The sequence below is a fragment of the Anopheles funestus genome, chromosome 2RL (genome assembly GCF_943734845.2).
Source record: "Anopheles funestus chromosome 2RL, idAnoFuneDA-416_04, whole genome shotgun sequence".
NCBI classification, from domain to species: Eukaryota; Metazoa; Arthropoda; class Insecta; order Diptera; family Culicidae; genus Anopheles; species Anopheles funestus.
The window spans coordinates 69,325,657-69,349,794 of NC_064598.1; the positions used below are offsets into that span (position 1 = coordinate 69,325,657).

Here is a 24,138-nt window from a genome sequence, read left to right on the forward strand (position 1 = left end):
TTTCTTCTGCCATGGCTAGATGGCACTTGTGGCTACATTTCGTCCATGCACCACTAATCGCTACCATGTCTGTGGCCGGAGCTATTCGTGAAAGCAACTGTTGCACTTTTTCGGGTATTTGGTGCAATTTTCCTCATTTTTGGCCCAACTTTGCTCCATAACTCGGTCGGTATCCAACGGATCGCCAATCTTTGACCTGTGGTCAATAGACGGCACCAATGGCTACATTTTCTTCTTCGACGGCCATGCCCTCAGGTGTCTGTGTCTCGAAACATAATTAAAAAAACACGCAACAGATTGCGAGCCACCCTGCACGAAAAAAAGTCACTCAAATGAGTGCCCGTGAGTGGGGGGTCTTGTTTCAGACTTTAGCCCTTTTTTCAGTCTTCAATAGATGCTTCTTCCATTTCGCTCTAAATAAATTTTGATATTCGGTTTGACGTGATTCGTTTTATCCTTACATCCTCTATTAGGCAACAAGCTTATCAAAACCTCATTAAAAGATAAATGTTATAATTTAGAACAGTTTTTTATTGGCCTTTATTTTTTATTGGACGAAGATCATCCTCCATGTTAGATTTGAGCTGTTCCAAGAACTGTTATCGTATTTTAGCAACCTTGAGAACGTTTTCTTGGCATTCTACGAGAAAACCTTGATCTTCTCTCACCAACACATCTCTGCTTCTCTCCTCAATACAATTCACATAGTTGGGCTATGTTGTTGGCGACGAAGCTTGAGGATGACTTTAACCCCCTGTTGGAACGCTGAGGTCACTCTACTCTTGGATTTCATCCTTTCTTTCAGCTGCTTTCAAAATTCATATCTATTCGATCAATTTCATGTTTAAATTTCCAATTTATACAAAAATATCCCTTCCTTTGTGATAAAATCCCGGAAAACAACCAGTAATTTATGGAATGAGTTTGTTTTTGAAGTGAAAGGTAATTAAATTTCACTCATCTCTCGCTGTAATCCCATCGATTGCAGGTTTAATAAAGCAAATCAAGTAAATTAATAAATACCATCCAAAAAGCTCGCCAACAGCTTTCAGCTCCCGCTATTTGATGAAACAATCAAACTTTTTCATCCCGCTTTGATCCTTTCACGAGAAAGACGATGCTTTTTACTGCACCGATAAAGTGGCGGGGAGTTTGATCAGTAAATACGGCGCAGAATGTTGTGCACCTAAATGGAATTATGATTGACTGTTAAGCATTGTCCTCCGCCTATAGTGTAGGTAGACGGTGCATTTATTTACGCGCGGAAAGTTAATTTAATTTTCATAATCAACACTAACAAATAACAACAGAGCGGCGAGAGAAGCGCGGTAGGTGTCCCACAGCCACAAACATTTCGGCTTCAAACTAAATATTTCGATTCTAAACATTTTCATATCGTGGTTGTTATTTTTCTGTTTGTTGTTTTGTTGATTTTTCTACCTCAGTTTGCTGTGGCTGGTGAGTGGTTTGGACGTTCACTTTGTAATGCAATGTACTAACCGTCCCTACATGACACACCGTAAGCTTAAACTAGCTGCGTTCCCATACCGCTACACCCCGAAAAGGCACAAAATCAATGCTTCAAACACAAATCATCCCAACAGAGTGGAGTACTACATACTTTTTTTTATTTTATTTTTTTTGCTGCCCCACACTGTACACCTTTGATGCAAATGAAAGGGTTGAATGTGTTGGTTTTCATTTAAAATTGCTCGTATGGTTCCATTTCCCTACCCAAACATGCCGCTTGGTTTGTCATTTTTGGTGACATATTCACTAACAGCGTGCAAGCGTACAAGCATTTGTGATGCTTTTATTAAAATTGATCAGCTTTGGTTGGCCTGATCACCGTACAGCTAACTCACCCACCGCAAAAGAACATTGAAAAAGTTTAATTAATTAAGCTGCTTGCTTCTGGGTGCTTATGAATGCACAAAACTGTTTTGTCAGTATCGGGAACGTATTGGTGGTATTACATCAATAAGCAAATGGTTGCATATCGATACTGGGAAATTTTAACTAACTGTTGTACACAAATGAGGTTTGATGAATTAGGTCAATGCACATCATTTCAATTGCGAATGAATCATTTGCAATATTTCATACTGGGAAATAGACTTAAAACACCCAGCATACACACACAGCATTCATATCATGATTGATCATTGAATTTTTGTTTAAATTTTTTGTATGTTTTGTGCACATGTAAATAACATGCTTTTGATTTTAAAGTGTAATAAAAATGTCTATAATAAACTGTTTTAAATACATTTTTAAATAAATTGTTTGTTTTTAAATAATTTTCAAAACTTTAGTTTTCGCTTTAATTTAAATATAAAAACAAAGAGTTTTCTTAAAACTTCCTTCACATGGTATTTACATTCAATACAACTATTTATTAGTTAGTTGTTCGTTTTTATGTGTTATATTATGTGGTAAGAACTCATTAAGTCTCTATTCTAATATTATTTACGCCTATCATGTTCGTTGTATCCTGTTCCATCCCTGTGGAGCTATTGGACATGCTACAAATCACCTGTTAGTCCCTTTTCGTCAGTCGCTTGTACATTTTTGTGTATATTTTCCCCAGGTTATGTTGAGGATATGTTCTTTTTTTATAATTTTTCTACTTCAGTGTTCAACATGTTCGGAGGATTTGCAAGGAATTCTAGTTTTTTTTATTTTTTGTTAAACAGTTTTTTTATTATTTATCATATATAGCCTTTGCATTTAAGTCTAGGAATGATGCATTTTTGATGTTCACTTTTACTTTCATATTTTTACTCTTTTTCGTTGTTATACATTTGGGTTAGATCGCTACCTAATTTTATAAGTTTTACAAATAATTGTTTTTTTTTTGCAAACTTGTAGACCTATAAACGTTTAATTTGTTTGTCATTACTTGTGAAATAGTTTGTGTGATTCGCCTAGTATTTCAATACTTCGTTCTGGTCGTTGTAATAAAACCGTACCACAGGGTCGAATATTCATTTCATTAGCTGCTCGTCGGTTTTTCGATCGCGGAACAGATTCGATATTTGTCCCCTGTGGTCCTGCGGTTACATTGACTGTTTGCTGTCGTTGAATGAAATTTGATTGGTTTTTAATTTCTGATATCGGATCCATTATTTTGCTCAATCTATCCATCTCGAGCTTATCATGCGAACGTGGGAAGGCACTGCAGGACTGGGGATGGGAGACGTGTGTTCAACCGCAGAAGATGCAACCGAGATGCAACAGCAGTGTATTATGCACATTTCAATTAGATAGATCAATTCGTGCATATCCTTCCATGCGTCGAATGGGTTTTTGGCTGGGACATGCTGACCAAAGCTACCTCACTCACTCTCACATTCTCTTCCCGTTCTTCTTCTCTCGCGTATTTCCCGGGGTAGACCGCACGAACTGCACTCACCGAGGGCGCACGTGCCCTTTGCTCTTGACTGTGAGCGTTCAGGTGTGAGCCAAATGCAGGACAGGCTGCAAATCCGAAGTACTTATCCGAAGTGAATTTAATCAGTGCATTCCGTTTCAGTACCGTGCCCCGATGCAATCCACTCGATGATAGCACTCGATGCGTATCGCTGCGTAAGTGTACGGTAGCTCCACGGACATACAATATCGGGCACAAACACAAAACCAATGCCACTGCCCATGTTTTACCGTGCAAAATGCGTAACCTTCACTAATATTCTTGCCTGCAATTACTCGGAGCAGTGCCCTGGAAACTGTTTTCCCGTTCGATGCGCCTGGGGTTTGGATAATTTGGAAAGGCATGGTCACCACGTTGCCAGACACAAGGCTGTATGTGTGTCCCTGGTGTCGAGGAAAGGAACAACTGGCAAACAACACTGGAGAACCATCGTTTAGTGTAAAATATGGACGCATTACTCTCGAAATGAGCAGATTGGATTCATTTTAACTAATTCTATCATTTTTTTTTATAAAATTTTTTATTAGCATACATATTTACATACCATTAACAAACATTGTAACATTAAGGAAAAAAAGGAAGGTTTTAAACAGGCAATGTGTATACATATATACACAACATACATTTACGGGTTGGACAGAACTACATCAAGGACGTTTATATCAATCGCATCATCATTATTGCTAATGATGTGGATGATATAATTTGCAAACAGTTTGCACACAGCCACGCGTTTACTGGCTCTTATATTTCCCAGAGCAGGAAAGCGCAGCACATTGAAGGACGGGTCGACGAGTTCAGGCACATGATGATTTACTTTTTTAAGGAGACTTCTCCAGGCTCCGTTCACTCTTGGACACATCGCGAATTTGTGCTCGAGAGTGTCCAGAGCATTACACGTCTCGCAAGAGTTAGCAAAAACCCCGTCCCATCTGCTGTAGAGCTCCCCATGAGGAACCTTTCCATTTACTAACATGTAAAGCGTGGAACGTTGTGTTGAATTCAGCTGTTTATTGTGTATGTTTCTCCAGACGTTTCTCCAGTCAACGTAGGGTGTTATCCTCATGATTTTGGCGACTGCGAATCTCTGGATCTGTTTATTTATGATCTGTTTTGTTGAGCAGGGTTCACAAGGAACTAGCGGAATATAAGCCATCTCCTGAATCACTGCTCTTAAGCATGGGTACGTTGTCGGGATGCCCGAGAGGTTCGGTGGGTTTCCAGCACTAGCGATATGCTGGAAACCAACTTCCAAGCACTCCCTCTCTTTCACGTACCGGTTTGTTAGGAGCGCCATACATTTTGTTTGGGGTAGCTGAAGGTTCAGACCACCTTTCTTGCGTGGAAGAGCCAGTTGCTCCAGAGGAACGCGTATACCTCCGCTTCTGTAGTACAGCAGGTATCCGATCAAAGTTGTGGCTCTTCTCAGGTCGAAAACCCTCGGGGCACACACCGAAGCAACGTACCACAGTATGGGGAGCAGAAACGTGTTCAGGAGAATGACCCGCTGCTGCAAATTGAGACACCTTATCCTGTGCAGTCTCACCAGCTGTCCGAATTTCGCTATCTGTACGTTCCAATTTTGGCACATGGCTTGTCGTATGATCATTCAAACGAAACTTTATATTGGTCATTGAAAAAAATTGTGCCCTTGTAAAGATTAACAGTCAAACAATTTAACCATTGTGAACTGTATTTTAGACTATTTATCATTAGTTGTAAGTATTACAGCCGTTCTCTATTAGTAAAAAAGTCTGTCTTGCTAAAGAACACAAAATAATATATAAAAAGTGCACAAAAATGTCTGAAAACATTCTCCTTAACGTTTGTTTCTTATGCATTTTCATTACAAAAAATATGTATATAAACAGAGAAAATTGTATCCATTGCAGTACAGTGAAACATAATTAAAGATTCCTCTTTTTTATAATAATGGTTTGCTTCATAATAAATTTAATTTTAATTTTGACCCCACACTTTTTAATATCAGTGATCGTTGCATTGGTTACGAGATTCGATTCTACAAAACCGTTGATGAATCATACAAACTAACTAACTGTTACTAACTCCTGACTAAAAAAGCCTCGAGTATACATTAATTTGCATTATATTAATTGAGAATTAATTAACCAATGCCAATGTTTCAGTGTGTAAAAACCGAGATGGGATTTTGATACGATATGTATGAAAAATGTTTGATGTAAAGATTATTAAATCTATTAACAGTAACAAATGAAGAAAAAATATTCAAAATTACAAATTTCTTGTTTGTTTATCGTATTCATGCTTCGTCAAGTTTGAGTTTTTTTTGTGAATTCCTTACAATTTGTCTAAAAGCTTTTTCCAATAAAGCTAGAATTTAACTATTCATTACATTTTTTTTTATTTTTGCTTTTTTGCATTTTTTTTTATTTTTGCATTTTTTTTAACGGTCTGGCCGTATCAAGAATTCGGAAGATTAATTAATATAAATAAAATGGGAATTACAGGAAGAGAAAATGTTCCAAATCGGTTCTTGTGTAATATCTTGTATCTTGTATCTTGTGTAATAAAAATCTTATTAATGTTTACATAAACTAAAAACAGCTAATTTGGTAATTGATACTAAATAATATGCTAAATATCATCAAAACACATAATTAGCTTCTTCACTAACTTCCTAACACCAATCAAGCACCGGTTACAACCATCCATCGATCAAAACATATATTTGCCAACTGCTCATTGCCTTATTGCCTCATTGCTTTAAATTCCGAGCCCCACATACATATGCAGGCGACCGTGTTGCTTTTAATCGTAGATAATTCAGGTATCATTGCATTCAAAATTGCGGCTCCGGCAGCACCATCCACCACCAGCAGCTTCACCGAAACACGCATAATCAAGCCAATTAGTTGTGTAGTTTAGTCATCGCACCTCTAATTCTCGTTGCGTTCCCGCGCTCTACCGCCACAGATTTCGCATCTAACCACTTGCATTAGCACGCTGAAATACCGGGTTTAAATTTCAACAAATCATGCATGGAAGCAAGCCACCATCACCGAAAGTGGTCCCATAGCCCGTGGCCTTCGTATACATCAAACGAAACCATCATCACCACCATTACCGAAACCTTCGCCGAGCTGGACCAATTAGGTGGACAGTTTGCAAAATACAATAATAATGGTACTACACTTGTGGCACAGTGGCAGTAACAAAAAAAAAGCAACTCCCTCATCGTGTAAACAAGTACGCTAACTTTTATCCCAACTTTATCCCAACCTTCTATACTTCCCGGTCAGCTCTACCCTGGGCATGTGTGCGTGTGACCAAAAAGTTCTTTTCGCTTGCAAAGTATAAAACGTTTGCGGTGGTTGCATAAATAGTGAAACTATCTTATTCCTCTTTTTTTCTTCTTTTTTCGGCATTTGCTCCTATAGTGCGCAACGAAAGCTCATCCTTCAGGAAAGCTCCCATGTACGAATCAGATGTCCGTTTTGCGGTCAGAATATTTGCAACCATGGGCAAGATGTACCAAAAGCGGGCACTACGTACTGGAATACGTTGCAAAACTTTTTATCCTGTTGAGAAGTTTAGGTCGCTTTTTTTTTGGTTTGGTAACGTAAAGTACTCACACAAAAGCACGGTTCACATATGCGACTAAGCAAAAATTGGACATATTGCCCGGGTCCCGTACCTCCCCATGCAGAGGACGATTTGTGTAGCATCGGTGCAGAAAGGTATAACGAGGAGGGGCATGGCGTTTACATTTTACATCGTAAGAGATACTAATTAAAATGCTTACTGTTGCCATTTCAAAAAGTGACTACATTCACTACATGATGATGGTGGAAGGATTTCCACCCAAAGTTTACCCACATGTGCCACCATCCTGAATATGGGGTTGTATATGGGTTGTATATACGGATATTATTTTTATCGTGCAAAACTACCGAAAACCGAAACAGTGTGTGCTGGCGCATAATTTACACTCGGAAGGGCACAGTGCGCTACTGTCCATTTTACGTAAAATTTCGTTTTGCTTTTCTGGCTACCTCAGCACGACCGTACGGGCCGAACTTTTTGGTCGTATTGATTTATGAGCCTTTGATAGTTATTTTTGGTGGTGATTATTAGCGAAGTATGTAGTGGAAGTTTTTTTTTCACAACCGTTGTTGAGGTATTCTCACTGTTCTGGCCTTCCTGGACAATAGGAGAATTTCGATAAGCAAATTAAGCATATTCTCATTTGTTTCGGAGGAAAATATTAAAAAAAATATAATAAACAGGCTGAACTATCTGTGATGGGGAAGCCTAATGCACCAAATTCAAATTTGGTCACCCGACGACATGTAAGTAATCCAGAGATATCACATAATATTGTAGTTTTCAAAATAAGAAATTTGTGTAGATAAGTTTCTGAGAAACAGTTCACCTTTTTATAATGAATGCCTATTTTAAAGATTTTTTATACAACTTTTTTAAAAAGTTTGTAATAACCGGTTGATACGTCGAACACCAAACCGTCTGGTAATACCGTCTCAAATGCAGTAGATAAATTTAAGATCCTGACCCTTGATTTTATATTCATTGCTCCTGTTTCTAGAACTGTACGTCTATTTATTTGTTTTATGTATAATCGGGGCGGTCCGGTGGTGCATATGATAAACGGGGCCGGTCCACACGGCCGGACCGGGTTCAAATCCTACCCGGACCGTTCCCCCGTAGCAAGGACTGACTATCCGGCTACGTGGTAAAAATAAGTCTAGTAAGCCAGAAATGGCCGGCGTGACCTATAAGGTCGTTAAGCCAAGAAGAAGAAGATAATCGGGCGCTTTCTGATGTCAGTTTCCGTTAATATTATACTTTTTTTTGCTATTGTGCAATACTTATTGAAGGATGCACCAATTTTAACTTTTTTTTCAACAACTTCAAGGACATAATCATTATGAAACATAACGCCAGTTGAATATTAAGATTTAAATGTTTAGAATAGTTTTCTAGAATAGAATCTGATTTTCCAGAATTTTTACTTGAAATTGTTGCCTTTGCACCAGACGATCCGGAAAGCCTACGTATCACAGACTCTCAGATGCGACTTTTGCGTCAACTTTTGCCAATGTCAATCGTAAGGAATTTACTGTCAGTATTTTTCTCTACTTTAAAAGTTTCTACTCAAAATTAATATATTCTTCAACGTTTGTATATCACTAGCCGTATAATGTTGCCTACATACACCAAACTTTAAAAGATGGCTTCTAGGAAACGCGGTAGCATTATTGATGCCCACTATCCTAGCTGCATGTTTAATTCTCAAAACAAAGCGCAAAAGTCTTTGTCAGCGCGGAAAGTGAAAAGTTACTGCTTTTAGGTTTCACAACCAACCACAGAAAGAAAGAAAAAACCCTCAAAACCCTCACTCGCAGTACTGAATAGATGGATTGCACTTTCAATAACCGCCTGATTGCGCACCGCTGTCGATGCAGAAGAGCGCCGCCACTGCAATAGTACTGTTCCATTAATAACTTACAGGCACTGCATGCCAAACTTCGAGAAGAAAGCAACCAAAAAAAAAACACACTACCAAAAGAAGCTTAAAATTTGTTCCACCCAGCAAACGCTAGGCCAATTCATAAAAGTATCCAATGCGACTTTTTTTTACCCAAGAACCTGTTTCTGTTTCTGTTCACTCTCGAAACTTTGCGCCACACTTTACAGTTTGACTTCTAAAAAAAGCATATCGTTCTTTTAAAAATATCATTCCGCTTACAATAAACCGACGGTGTCGAGGTGAAAATCATTTTTCCGTTCTTTGGGAAAAAGAAACAAAAATCTTCAAAAGCTTTGGAGGAGACGAGGTAGTAATACGCCAAAGACATGAAACGATGCACTAATTCTCTTTCTCGCTTTCTCTTTCTCTCTCTTCTCCCTATTTTACGACTTACAAAAGCAAAGTTTCACAGCGGTGTGTTACACATCATCTCCATTTCGTCTACTCCACCCATTGAAACTAGACCACTCTGCTACATGCAAATACCAGATAGATGTAGCACAAAGAACGAAAAAAAAACAAAGATGAAACAAAACTGTGGACTTGCTTCACAAAAAGGATTAATTGTAATATATTTTCCCCCAAAGGGATGGAGCGGAACGAAATGCGAAAGGAAAAGTTCGTCCAGCAACCAGGCGTCTCCCACCTACCGACGACAATGACAATGATGATCGAGGGAAGGAAGAGACCCCACCACTTCCCTCATTCGGAACCAGTTGAAAGTGACTCGAAAAAGTGCACCTGCCACCGTAGGGCAATGAGCAGAAGTCAGTTGTGGATGTAAGTAGCGCACGTACCTTGGTTCCGCGTTTTGTGCTTTGGTTGCTTTGGAAGTGCACAATTACGTGGTGTTAGTGGTGCCGAAGGTTTGGTTTTTTTCTTCTTCGATCTCCCTATACAATAAATAGTAAGTGTTGTTTCTGCTGAAAATGGCTAGACGAAACGGGTCCAGGTAGAGGCGATTTAGGAAAAATTGGAACATTTTCCCCTCTGTGATACGTTTTGTGCATAAAACCTTTTTACACAAAGCAAAAGAAGTGGTACAAAAACTTTGATCCAACCATTTTCCTTCCAAGGCATATTGTATGTGTGTATGCGTGTCTTGTGGGAGAGAAATAAAAGATTCGTTTCGACAAGGCAAATAATGTTAATGTTTTTCTTTTCTTCACCGTTTCCATCGCTTTTCTCTTTGGTTCAATGGTCGTTACATCTCCTGCGTCAAAAATGTGTTGTCGGTTTCCTTTTTTTTTTTGGACCAGAAATTCCCAGCTCTGCAAAAGAAATTGCAATATTATTAACAATTCAATAAGCAATATTTCTAACCACTCTTCCACTTACCTGTCGAGAGAGAAGAGAAATTGCAAAAGATTTGTCTGAGAATGCTATGAACAAGCAATGAACAAAAGAATTTTACTTTTTATACAAACCAGCCAAACAGATGTCAAACATTGGGCTCACGATGAAATCTATAGATCAATTCCATTTGTTCAAAAATTAAAAAAAAAAGAAATGTTGATACCTAATTTCTCTCTTCCCATTCACCGTTACAAATGAAGCGAAAGAAATGGTGATAAAGTATCGATGTAAGTTAATTTCGTGTACGCTGCTTAGTCGCACCTTCCCTTATCTAACCGTCTCTCAACTAACGTTGAATTCTGCACCGTTCCATTTGTAAAAAAAAGTAGAAGCCACCCCCCGAAGCGAACAACAAACGAAAAATGGAACGCAATAAATACCATTACACGGTACGGCAAGTAAACGAAGCGTTCGTCAATATTTAATAAGAATCGATGCCATCCGAAGGGCCGAATATTGATTGTGCGTACAAGGACGCTCACCTGCACTACTGCTCACCTACGAGTACGGAGGAAATTCAATCATTGCCACCCTGTGTCCCAGCTACCGTCAATTTATCTTCTCTAAAGTTGGCAAGAATGGTACACGTAAATCTTGCCCCAAAAACAGAAAGCATACACCTGAAGCTCTAGTGTCCCACACACACACACACAGGGACCCCCGGCCAACGTAAGCTAATAAGAATTTTATGTAATTTTCTTTCTCCTGCCAGGCATCGTAACAGGTTAGGGTTTTTGTTGAAAGTAAAGCCTGGTACAGCATCGTTTCGAGGCGAAAGAAAAATTGTTGTGCAAAATCTGCCCGACCTTGGACATTGGTTGCTGTTGCCGATGTTCTCTCTAAGAAAGATGTAGCTCCAACCCAACCTCAACGTAATTGGATAGACGGTGGATGATAAATAAATGATTGGAAAGGATAGGGAAATACTTTAACGCTAATTTATTATTTTAATATTGTTATTATGCTAATGCTCAAAAATTTAACCGCTTATTGTTACTGTCTCGAGCTGTGGCGCGTGATGCTGGTGCGTTGACTGTTATTGTTTATGCAGGAACCAAGCTATTTTTGCGCCTCCTCATTACGTATGCCGCAAGAAGTTTTTGTGTCGCTGGGGCGCTTGTTCGCTAGATTCTAATTGTTTGGTGGCGTTCCAGTGTTAACGCGACCAGCGTAATCGTAACTTTTGTGTGTGGTTTTTAGTGTTCATTTTGTAGGCAAGTTAGGCCCGTTAGAACCGTAATGTTCCGTCCGACAATCGCGTTAAGTCATCATCATCATTACGGGTCAATTGCTAGTCTATCCATCACCATCCCCCCCGCGGGTACCTATCACCGAATTTTGGCAAGCATCAACGGTAGGCCTATGCTGGTACCGATCGTAGTAAATCGTAAGGCAGAGTGGCCTCACACTTCCTCAATGTTTGGCCACACGTTGTGGCTTACCGGGGGCGTCTGTAGTGGTCCTTTGGTTTCTCTACACTCCTTTAGAAATTGGGCTACACCCTGGTAGTACCTGCGAACGAAATGGAAGCGAAAGCAAAGAAGAAACGTTGTAAGTTCATGCGTAACCATTTTCACCGCACACACAATCACGGCACATTATTCATATTTAAATGATGCCCTCCCGTTTTGCCCCATTTTCCTAACAAAGGTGCTTCCCTTTCGTGCGCTCCCTTCCAACCATCGTCCTTCAAACAGCAACTCCTAACAAAACACAACATTTCACTGGAAGGAAATGTAATAAACTCCAGCCCCAAAAACGACTGACTGTCGAAAAATGCAAACACATGGACTGGTAAATGTGAAACTTCACTCAAAAACCCGCACGAAAACAGCCGCACATTTTGCAAGTACGTACGCTGCCTAGTTGGAACCTGAATAATGGCTAACGATTAATCATTACCCATCGCTCAGCGGATCGGGCGCTTTCCGGTGCAGCTCGCACATCTAATCACGCTGCCGGAAAATCACTTTTTCCGCCGCGAGGTCACATTGCGTACGAGCATGCCTCGATGATACCGTCCTGCGGTTGGGAAGGTCGATTGAAGAAGTTAATTTTCAACATAAATCATCTCATTATAGAATTAATCGTCGCGTACTTACTACCGCTGCTGGTGGACCTTTCGGCTGACGTAGTATACTGTACCGGAGCAGGAGAATAATGAACGTTGAAAATTACTTCTTAAAACCTATTGCTTGAAATCGCTTTTTTGTATATTTTAACATGTAATAATTTCAACTCAAACGGTTTTGAAACCGGCCTCAACTTACAAGCAACGGTTGGTACTAAAATTACACCAACAACCAGGCGTCTCCATTGAAATGCAGATGATGTGGCTGTTTATTTAGTTTTTCAAAATTTTCTCACACTTTAACTCGACAGCATCGTAGCATCGCCCAGCATCGTAGCAAATCAAGAAAATAGAGAAATTAGATGCTACCCAGTAAAATAATCTCACCACTTACACCACAAAAGGAAAGTGTGAGTGAAATTCCCATTCTCCCCAGGATCTCCGTTCTCACTCTAATCCGATTACCTGATGCATGCACATTAACTAGGATAATGCGTACACGGTCGACCGCAGCCACGGTACATTAAGCGCACAACCGTACCGGTAATGGTCGGTAGTACCGTCTGTCACGCACCATTATACGGCGTACATAGAAATGCGATCCCCGCCCGGAAGCCATACTATCGATTTGAAGGCATTCTGGACGTGCGTAGCGATCCAATGTAGCTGGGAACGATAGGTTTGATGTTTTATTCACCTCCAAAACTCATTAAACTGGAGCTACAGCAAAGATGCTGTTGGATTATATGCGTGTGTGAATGGGTTGCGATTCTCTCGAATGGAAGAATATGGAAGAATTTTTCAAAAGGAAAAAGGATCTTTTTTGACAATCTTGTGTTACTACTGTGGTCAAATTATTACCCAACAAAACTTCTTATTTTCAAAAGATCAAATGATAGATTGAAAATAAATTTTCAATATGATGAAAAATAATAAAATATGGTAGTACTTTAATTATTTATGGTCTTTACTAAAGCATTCATTTCTAATCGCGAAAAACAAAATTAAATCCGGCTTAAATTTTAGATAAAGCAGGTGAAAGACAATAGGCTGGGTACTTCAAAGTTCTACACCACTTCATCATGCATGGTAAAAATTAACCCCATTTTTCCAAATAATCTCCTTTACCCTATTTTCTTAACCTCATCCGAATCATTCGCCCCAATGTGTCTCCATTAGGGACTTATTGTGCGGAGACGTTTCGCTAGTTCGTAAGGTTACAAAAACCACGTGGCACCCATTATTTCTGTCACCATCGGGAGCAGAATAGCAGGGAACGCGATTGATGATGAAAAATGGATTCAAATCTGTCCCGTGCTACTAACTCTACGACCGTCCCCATGGAAAGGTGGAAAGGTGGAAACAATGAACAATGTAAAATTAATCCCGTCAAGTGTTGTAAAGCCGACCCCCATCGTACCGACACGTACGGAAATCTAACCATCATCCTTTAGCCAGCATTTTCGAGACAGGGAAACAACCATTTTCGGAAATGAGTAAAATGTGCCAGCAGCTGAACGATAGAAATCCTAGGTAGCAAATGGAAACACTACATGGAAAGGTAGATATGCGCGGTTTTTCCATTTTGTGACAGAAATTTCCTTCGTCAGCATTAATGCCATCAAACGTCACCATGTACACCCATTAACAAAACAGGCGGACAGTTAAAATGTATGCCTCCGCGTCCGGATCCGGTGCTCACCGCCATGTTGTCTCGCCCTTTTGCACATTAACGCAACGGTGGCAAAGGAGGAATCCCTTCAAACAGCCACCAAAACAGACACACACACGGACAGATAACAAGTACGTGTGTGCGATCAGCCTTTGGCGTGCGCACTCACATGCAACTACGCGCGCGAATCGATGCCCGTTCAAGCGGAAAAAAGGGAAATCACAACAATCATTTCAATTTATGTAAAAGAGGATATCAAGTGATGTAGAATAATCCTATCAATGGAGTATCTCCTTCTCTCTCTCTCTCTCTCTCTCTCTGTCTATCTCTTGTCTGTCTATCTCTCGAGTGTTCGAAACACCGGAAATCATCGTTGGAAGGTTAAAGCAGTCACCCACGTGCACCCATGCAGGAAGGAGGATTGAGGAGGTGATGATGAGCAAACACACGGAGCAGAATAATACTGCAGTGTCTGCATAGCGGCGGGGAAGCATTAACAGATTGTGCGTTGACGACGTATTAGTACGTATTACCGGAAATGTCGTCCCTGTACAGCAGCATTGGGTGAGAATTTCCTGCACCATTAGCATTGGTGGTGGTGGGTGGCTTAATTACCATTGTGTCAAAATATGCTTTCCGTTAACTGTAGCATCAGTACGGTGCAATTGATACATTTTGTTGAACGGTATAGATAATCTATGATGAGGCAACACTATGCTGAGACAGGTGGTAGATATGGTTATTTTGTTTCTTTTCCAGAAATTGAAAATCTGAACAAAATTCTGATAAAAAAATGCATTATTTCGTCAACAAACAGTTAAGTGGAACAACTAATTGTGCAAACTTAATTAGCATTTCTAATGTAACAGATAGAAAATGACTTAAATCAAATGGATTTGGTGTCAATTTTTTTTCTAGGTAAAGATCTCTTAAACATAAAGAAATCAATTCAATATTAACAAAAAAAAAAACAACAATATAACAATTTTAACAAAATTAGATCCAGAATTTTTCGGAAACCTTTTGTTATCAAACATGCATCCGATGTTTCTTTTATAATTGCAAATGTAATTGAAAAGGGAATTTCTCTTCTTCTTGAGAAATGATTTGTAAATCTGTTCTTTTTGGTTTGTAATCAAAATACTGACAAATGTTAATTTAAAAAATTTCCAATTTTAACACCTTTTCAATTTCTTTTGATGGTTTGTGACGAATGCACAAACTACAAATGGTGGTTTATGTGTCCTCTTTCATTTTACATTATTTTCTTATACTTTAACATGTGTATGCTTTTTCATGAAAAATATTCTAATCCAATAATTGAAGTCTCTTTAAAATCAAAAATAACTTCTTTTCGTTCTTCGGATGGTATATCTGCCCTTGCTATTTAGGTGTATTCAACCTATACAATATGTATATAGTGTATAGACCAATACAAACTTCAAATAATCCCATAAATAATGAGAGATTTTAATTTTAACTTTAGGCTAACCAAAGCAATTTATAAAACAAAATTGAAATACCTTGTCCGTCAAGATGGATGCTTCTATCAAACTAATCGTTTAGCCCTCTGAAACCCATATAGTTGGGGTTTGCAGCAATTGGTCCAGGACACTTGCTTGGGCAAGTTACGATTCATTCCTAACTTAAGAAAAATGTTTACCAATCATTATTAATCACCTTCCGATGTCTATTATTGTACGTATGCAAAATTTAAATTGTATACTAAATATAATAAAACAGGTTGGACATTTTTAAACTATTATTCTCGCAATTTCACCTAAGACACCCTCATAAAGTTTGATATAAATTTATAAATTTCTGTATTAGTACCCGAACGGCCCAAACGACTAGGCTTTCCAACCAATGTGTTATTCCTATGTATAACAACCATGTTGCAAAAATCAATCCAATAATATAGCAGACATTGCGTGACACAACATCCGTAAACACGCGTGGTACAACAATCCAACGAAATTGTTCCTTTTCCCCTCATCATGTTACACAACTTTACACGCCCGTCCACCTATAAAGCTATCTTTAGAACGGTCGGAACGAATAGGATCATAAAATATGAATTTCGATCGAACTCACCCATTCACAGCCCACGTGTCGTTATGGGATCCACCAACAATTTGCAGCATCTGCTTGCGGGTACTGCCACATCGCGTGTGCAACATCGTCATCATCCTCGGAGGCACTAGAGTGTCGGCCAGGCCGGAAACGAACAGTATTGGGGCGGAAATGAACTGGATCTTGTCCACGGACAGGTACTGGTTCCGGTAGAGCAGCAGAGGTAAATACTTCACTGCCGGGTGAATCAATTCCACCGCCATGTCCGGAATGCTGGTGAACGTGTTCTCCACAATGACACCCATTATCTTCGAACCGTACACGGCATCAGCTGCTAGATCGATCGACACGGCACCACCGAGCGAACGGCCAAATATTATTATCTGCCCGTGGTCTAAATCATGTCGGCTGAACAGATGATCCAGTATGGAACGAGCATCGGCAAAGAATCCCTTCTCGCTCGCTGTCCCGGTCGACAGACCGTACCCGCGATACTCTACCATCAGCACGTTGCACTGGAGCGTATGGTAAAACCCGCTCGCGTTTTGTAACCGATGACCCATATTACCGGCATTTCCATGAAAGTACACTATTGTCGGTACGTAGCGACCCTTATCGCCGGGATGCCGAATCCAAAAGGCGTGTAGCGAAACGGCATCTCGCGTCTTCAGGTGTAACGTTTCGTAAGGCAATCCGTGCATCGACGGAACGGGGATAAATATGCGCGAATTGGCTGGCAACTCTGGATGGTACAGCAGGTTGTCCTGTGCGTGGTACAGGATGCCTAGAAAAGTAACCAAATATACATGTTAACAACTCGGATGTTTAAACTTTCGGCGACCAAAACTTACCCGACACGGCAAACAAAAGCAGAAGAAAAGCAAAAAAGCCACCGTACACCATGTATATCAGGAAGGCGGATAGCAAAGCGGCACCGCTAGCGGCCCATATCCGCATCGCTATACCGGCCAGGACCCGGACAATCTTCCAATCACGGATTGACATTTCGGACGGCTTTTGTTTCGACGACTAACAAAGGGATTATTTTCTGCAGGAACAACAGTATAACGCACTTTTCGCGTACACAAGCAAAACCTAATCAACACATTTTGAAAACCAACGCCAAATTGGGCTTAAATTCTTAACAGGGTTTTGCCGGGATTTAACGCTGGTTGAGATTTACGTTTGGCAACGTTTGTTGAAGCAGACGCATGGCCATCGTTTGTACGTGTGTACATGATTTTCGGGATCGTACATACGGAATAAACTGATCGTACAACGTGCTAACGTACGCTCATCATCCGAATATTCGATTTTAAGTGGAAAATATTAAACTTAACAATGGAAATATCGTTACGAAATTGAACTGTTTTTGTTCGATTGGTTGCGGATTGTGTGGCACGGCAATGTTTGTTGTTTTTTCGTTCTATTCTCGCAACACATTGACAGCTCTAAATTTCAGCATGTTCTAAATGTCGCAAATCGTTCTGTTGTACTAAAACTATATTTTCAATTGTAATTTCAGCTTTTAATTTTTAAAAATTATTTTTATCTTTTTTATGTGACGTACAATAATGTCCATTGTATAATCAAGTGTGTGGTAAGCTTGAAAATAATTCAAATGGCAAGTACTTGTTCACTATTTCAGTATTAAATACCGATAGTGTTTTGGTTTTTATCAGTTTGGGGCATCGTAAATATTTTAAATAGTTTTTAAATAAGAAATTTTGAAGCTTTGCAGTTAAAAGATTGAGCAAAATCGATTTTGAGAACGCTTATCGTCAACTGATATGACCGATATAAAGCAAAATCAAGACCGCCAAAACACGCCATGCACACTGGAAGTGACAACGATTTGACCGGCAAATTTTGACAAGCCATTATTTGACATTCAATAGCACAGCTCTACTATTGTTAACGCGATCGCTTCACGTTTTCGTTGTTGAAAAATTAGGAAAAAGTGCAATACTACGCTCGTATCACGTTCCAGACATCCCCCGCACCCGATTACATCCTTCGCAATGGCTAAACGCGGCCCGCAGTCGTCGTTAAACCATCTCAACTGGAATGAAACCGACGAACCCGAGGAGATGGGCGAGTTTGCAAAGGCGAGCGATGATGTTTTAAAACAGCGGGTTATCAAAAAAGCTCGTCGTCGGGTGGCAACGGATGCTGCTGACAGTACCGCACCAGCAGCCTCGACGTCGGTATTTGGCGCCTTCAAAGGTTTCGCCTCGACTCCAGTTGCGAAAAGTGTGGACAAGCCGGACGGGGCTCCTACTTTTTCTTTTCTCTCTAGTCTCGGTGCCGCGAAGACGAATGGGAATGGCACTGCCACGGTATCATCGAGCGGTGCAGACAGCGGTGCAGCCGGATCTACAAAACCAATGTTCTCGTTCGGTTCGAACCAGGGCACGATCGCTACATCGGATGCGAGTAAAAAAATGTTCACCTTCGGCACACCGAGCGCCCTGAAGGCGGACAGTACGGAAGGGGCGAAGAATGCGTCTTCCACATCTTCCGGTTTTGGCATATCATCGTCGAAGGATGGTGACAAGGATTCGGGCAAGGGTTTGTTCAGCTTTACCAACACGACGGCAAATCCTATAAATGCCGGAGCGACGCCTACCTTCTCCTTCGGTTCGGTGGCAGCTAAAACGACGGATTCTACGAAACCGGAAAAGAATTTCACCTTCGGCTCTCCTATCGGCAGTAAAAACGCGGACTCAGATAAGACAACAAAGCAGCCTACCTTCTCGTTCGGTACCGTTGCAGCCAAAACGGGTCCCGAAGAAACGGAAAAGAAATCGCTTACATTCGGAACTCCAGTGGGTGCAAAAGATACTTCCTTAAATGCTGCTTCATCAACGGGCATGTTTAGCTTCGGATCTAATGCAGGCAAATCCGACGCTGGCAGCGATGCGGAAAAGAAAATGTTCACATTCGGTAGTTCTCCAGCCGCCGCAAAAGACACTGCGAACAGTTTGGCAAAGAGTACTTTTTCATTCGGTTCAGTTGCGACAAAATCGGATTCATCCGAGACAGAAAGGAAAACGTTCGCTTTTGGAGGTTCTCCAGCATCATCGAAAGAATCTGCATCTGCTGCTCCGTTGAAAAGTATGTTTTCCTTTGGCTCCAATGCAACAAAACCGGTAGCACCCGTGGAGTTATCCGACAAGCCAACCGTTACGTTCGGTTCCCCCGCTGGAATGAAGAATACGTCCGCCAGTTCGTTAGCTTCACCAAAAGGTACTTTTTCGTTTGGATCTATTCCGACAAAAACGAATACAGACGATGGGACCGAAGTGAAAAAGACCCCATTTTCGTTCGGATCTGTCGCTTCGGGCGCGAAAGATACGGCAGTAACCTCTCCAAAAGCGACATTTTCTTTTGGGTTATCACAATCCACAAACAGCGATACGGGTGTGAAACCATCACCACCCAAACCAGTCGAAAGTGAGAAGAAAACGTTTTCCTTTGGTGTTACTTCCCCGTCCAAAGAAACCACGGACAAAAGTAAGACAACATTCGCTACGCCGAAGGAAAATAGCGAAGATACCTTAAAGAAAATGTTCAGCTTTGCCTCATCGACAGCAACGCCGAAGGGAGCGGACGCCGGGAAAAAAGGTGAGGAAAAGAAATCTCCTTTAGCACCGTTCGCAACCATCACCAAACCGGCGGCAGTAGCACCAGTTGCTCCAAAATCAACCGTAACCCAGGGTGACAAAAGCGGCAATATAATTGCACTGAACAAATCATTCATTGCTTGGATCACTGAAAAGTGTAAGGAGAATGCTTACTGCAGCCTGCTTCCCGTGTTCAAAAGTTACGAGACATATTTTGCCGAAATTATGGAAATGGAACAAAGTAGTACTACCAATTCGGAAGCAGCGAAATCCTCCGGAACTTCAAAGTCCGATACTCCAATGGAGAAACCGACACAAACAGCAGCAGTGTCGGCGAACAAACCTTCCGACCAGATATCCAAGGAACCCGAGAAAGCAAAGGAAAAGACGGGCTTTTTCTTTGGTACGTCTGCAGCCAAAGAATCAGCGACCACATTGAAACCAGTTGCACCTACTGCTGCACCGGCCACTGCAGGTTTTATGTTCGGTGGCACTACAAAGCCACTTACTTTCGGTGGATTTTCAACAGCCGCTAACACCGCGAACACTACTGCGCCAACCAGCAACTTATCGTCGGTTTCCACCACTTCACCCTCGTTCTTTGCCGGTGCGTCCACATTCGCCAGCAAAGCTCTATCTCCCGGTGGGTTTACATTCGGCGGCGTAACTAAACCACCCGTCCCTGATAGCAGTGCGACCACCGATAAAGACGGTGGTGGTGGTAGTGGTGGCGGCGATGGTGGAGAAGCCGACGAAGATGAACCACCGAAGGTAGAGTTTACCCCTGTCGAGGAAAAGGACAGCCTTTACTCCAAACGCTGCAAGCTGTTCGTGAAGGTGGGCGGATCATACTCGGACCGGGGCGTTGGAACGCTGCACGTTAAAATGGTCGACAGCAAGGTACAGGTGCTGGTGCGAGCAGACACGAGCCTGGGAAATATTCTGCTCAACATAATCCTAAACGATTCGGTGCCGCTGCAGCGTTTGGGCAAGAATAACGTCATGATGATTTGCCTGCCGACACCGGATTCAAAGCCACCGCCAACGTCGGTGCTGTTGCGCGTGAAGACAGCAGAGGAAGCGGACCAGCTTTACGAAAGCTTGGCGAAATACAAACCTAAATAGGTAGGACCGTTTCCGTAAAATGACGCTCACCCATGTTAGGTAATTCATACATTACGTACATTATTAAAATACAAGCTAACTATGAAATAAAATAGAAAACGAAAAGATTTGTAGAGAAATTCCTCACGCATGCTGCAGCTAAGGGATGAATGCTACTACAATCGGCAGACAGGCGGCCATATCTTTCGGAATCCAATCCCACGAAATAGACAGAGGATCTCAGATCGTCTCTTCGACTAAACGATACAAATAGCCAGCCAACATGATCCTAGCTAGGCCGAGAAAGACAACTCAGTTATAACGCCAAACAAAGCAAAAAGAAAAGGGAATCATTGGTTAAGGATCTTTTTTTTAATAAACGATCGTATGTTGGCTTGCGTTACACAACAAAATCAACATCCTTTTCATCATCTGATGGTTCTTCGTGCTCCTCGTCGCCTTGAGAATTATATCCCTCGTTCTCTTTATCATCCTCCTCCTCTTCGTCTTTTTCCTCCTTCGCGGCCAGTGCCTGCAGGCGTCTCTGTTCCGCCAGCTGTTGCTCAACCACGGCCGAATTGGAACGATGATGGAACACGAACGAAACGCACCCGGTAATATCCCACGACTTGGACAAGATTTCATCCGGGATGCCTTTATTGTTGGCACAGTGGTACCAATGTACCAAATCCGACATACAGTCACTATCGTCCGGCGGTAGCTTCATCTGAACACTGTTGGTGCAACGTTTGCAGCGGAAAATGTCGTGTGTGTCCGAACGCGTCTGTTCATCCAGCTTGAACAGATCCTTCAGATCATCCTGTGTGAAATGTCTTTCACCATCCTCAGCATTATCGACCACCGTTGTCGAGAGGGCTTTCTTGTGTGTTTGGCGCTGGAAGATCTTCTCCTCAATGGAACCGGTGGCCAGTAGACGATAGATGAAGCAGGGTTTCTTCTGTCCATCGCGCCATACACGTGCCATTGCCTGTTCGTCGTTGGCCGGATTCCAATCGGGATCAAACATCACAAGTCGGTTGGCACCGATGAGATTCAATCCACAGCCGCCCGCTTTCGAGCTAAGCATGAAGATAAAATCTTTCGAATCGGGTCGATTAAATTCATCCACCACTTTGCCGCGCTTCTTTATGGTCATCGTGCCATCGAGGCGCACGTAACCGTAGCCACGCTTCCGGCACAGCTTCTCAAATAGATCAAGTGTCTGTGTATAGTTAGAAACGAGCACTATCTTATCAGTAGTGTTCGTTTTAATCGAGGCCAGCATGCAATCTAGCAACATTAACTTGGCGCCCAGCTCTGGTCGTAGTTCTCGGGGACTGTAATTATCCGGCAGGATGCTGGCGGCATTCTCGAACCCATCCGCTCGCTCCTGTATCTTATCGTACACCAGATCTGGATGATTGCACAGTTTCTTCAGTGAGGTGATGTTAGAAAGTGCCGTTAAGCTTGCTTTTGAAGCAGATTTTTCCATTACGCTACGACGGATGGTATCGGATTGTAGGAAGCTTTTGTAAAGTGCCGTCTGAACCTCGGTCATACGCACACACACGACCATTTCAAACTTCACCGGGAGGTATTTCGTGAGCAGTGCGCTGGTTCGACGGATCATGCATCGGTTCACGAGACCTGCGAGCTCCTGCAGTCGTTCGGCTGCCTTTTCCCGCTCTGTGTCCGTTGAGTTTGCATCCTGCCCTCGAAGGATCGGATTTTCAAATTGTTTACGGAATTCCTGAAATTGTGAACCGCAAAATTATTTTACATGCTTCTATCATACAGGAACATAAAGTTTTATGAAACTTACCGCAGTTGATCCTAACATTCCAGGATTAACAAAGTGCAACAAGCTGTAATATTCTGTCAGATCGTTTTGAATCGGTGTACCCGACAGCAGAACCCTTCGTGTTGTCTTTAGACCCATCAACGCCTGATAGGTAAGATTCTCGCAATTCTTTAACCGATGTCCCTCGTCACACAACACCGCACCCACCTCGGAATGGTTCAGAATGTTTGCGTACAACCGGAAAGTTTCGTAACTAATTATCAAAACAGGTGTCCCGTGCCGTTGACTTTGATTGGCCATATACTGTTCCAGTTCTTTCGTCGTTTGCTCTTTCGATCCTCCATCGATTGATAGACAATTAACGCGACATCCGAGCCACTTGCCGAACTCCTTGTACCAATTCTTTACCAACGAACTTGGACACACGATGATGGCTTTGCTAATGGTAGGTTTGCAGTCCGGGCTTTGTCGTAGCAGCGTCCAGAGCAGGGTGATGCATTGCAGTGTTTTACCTAGCCTTGAGGAGAAATAAAACACGTTATTTATGCTTCCTGCTAGTGTGTGGATCCTGCCCACAAACCTACCCCATTTCATCGGCCATAATGCAACCATTGAAATCGCCCTTAGCACCGGTTACACAATCGTACATAAACTTCACACCTTCTCGTTGATGCGGTCGTAGAATGTTGCCAAGCAATGGGTCCACAACCACGTGCACCTGTATCTTGTTCTTATCCATTCTAAGTTTGTCATGCTCGGACAATTCCGGAGGAGCAAACAGCACAAGAGCATTGCAAGCATAGGGGTCATGTAAGGCACGCCGAGCAGCAGAACGCTTCATGCCCAGACATCGCGTCGAATGTTCCGGCACGTAGTTTGCGATCGGTATCATGAACGGTTGGGTCAATATTTTCATTATCATTAGCTCGTGTTCGGAAACCGATAGCTTCGGTGTTGGTGGCTGTTCTTTGTCGCCCTTTTCCAATCCACGCTTGCGGCATTCCCGTTGGCGTTTTTGAGCCGACAGCGGGCTCTTGAACGGTGAATGCACAGCATTCGACGCTATACATCGCTGTGGTACAAGGCTCTTACGCTGAAATGGAGTACGGGTATGTTTAACGAAGTCACAATAGAACATTTATTGTACGCTTACTTACCATTTTATTAAAGTTAAGATGCCTTGGGCAAAACAACAGTTTAAAAATAAAAAATTTTCCGATGCGAACACATTGAGCACGGTTTGTTGTGTAGTTTTTGTGCAAGCGTCTGTTTTCGCGCCGTGTGTTTTGACAATTGCGTATCAGTTTTGATTGTGGTACACTGCGAATGTTGTAGCCAACATGATGACATCTTAATTACGCAAATAATTGTAAATTATGTTTTCACGAAAGTTAAATTACACATCATATGGGTATAGTAAAGCTTTTACGATTACTTTAACGAATTCTACAACTATCTGCCGTTCAAGCATT

At 41.7% G+C, this 24,138-nt stretch overlaps 3 protein-coding genes across 3 annotated transcripts; 1 reads left to right on the forward strand and 2 right to left on the reverse strand.

Annotated features, from left to right (window-relative positions):
* Positions 1-11,243: 11,243 nt before the first annotated feature.
* Positions 11,244-17,921, reverse strand: LOC125766351 (protein ABHD13). Its single transcript, XM_049432215.1, has 3 exons — positions 16,987-17,921; positions 16,157-16,919; positions 11,244-11,831 (listed from the first exon to the last, which is right to left on the reverse strand). The coding sequence occupies exons 1-3, from the start codon at positions 17,138-17,140 to the stop codon at positions 11,723-11,725; spliced, it is 1,026 nt and encodes a 341-aa protein (XP_049288172.1). The 5' UTR covers positions 17,141-17,921; the 3' UTR covers positions 11,244-11,722.
* Positions 17,922-18,031: 110 nt separating this feature from the next.
* Positions 18,032-21,278, forward strand: LOC125766311 (nuclear pore complex protein Nup50). The gene has a single exon (XM_049432132.1). It carries the CDS (start codon positions 18,157-18,159, stop codon positions 20,884-20,886), a length of 2,730 nt encoding a protein of 909 aa, XP_049288089.1. The 5' UTR covers positions 18,032-18,156; the 3' UTR covers positions 20,887-21,278.
* On the reverse strand, positions 21,200-24,115 carry LOC125766317 (DNA repair and recombination protein RAD54-like). Its single transcript, XM_049432146.1, has 4 exons — positions 23,824-24,115; positions 23,251-23,759; positions 22,688-23,183; positions 21,200-22,615 (listed from the first exon to the last, which is right to left on the reverse strand). The coding sequence occupies exons 1-4, from the start codon at positions 23,824-23,826 to the stop codon at positions 21,266-21,268; spliced, it is 2,358 nt and encodes a 785-aa protein (XP_049288103.1). The 5' UTR covers positions 23,827-24,115; the 3' UTR covers positions 21,200-21,265.
* Positions 24,116-24,138: the final 23 nt, after the last annotated feature.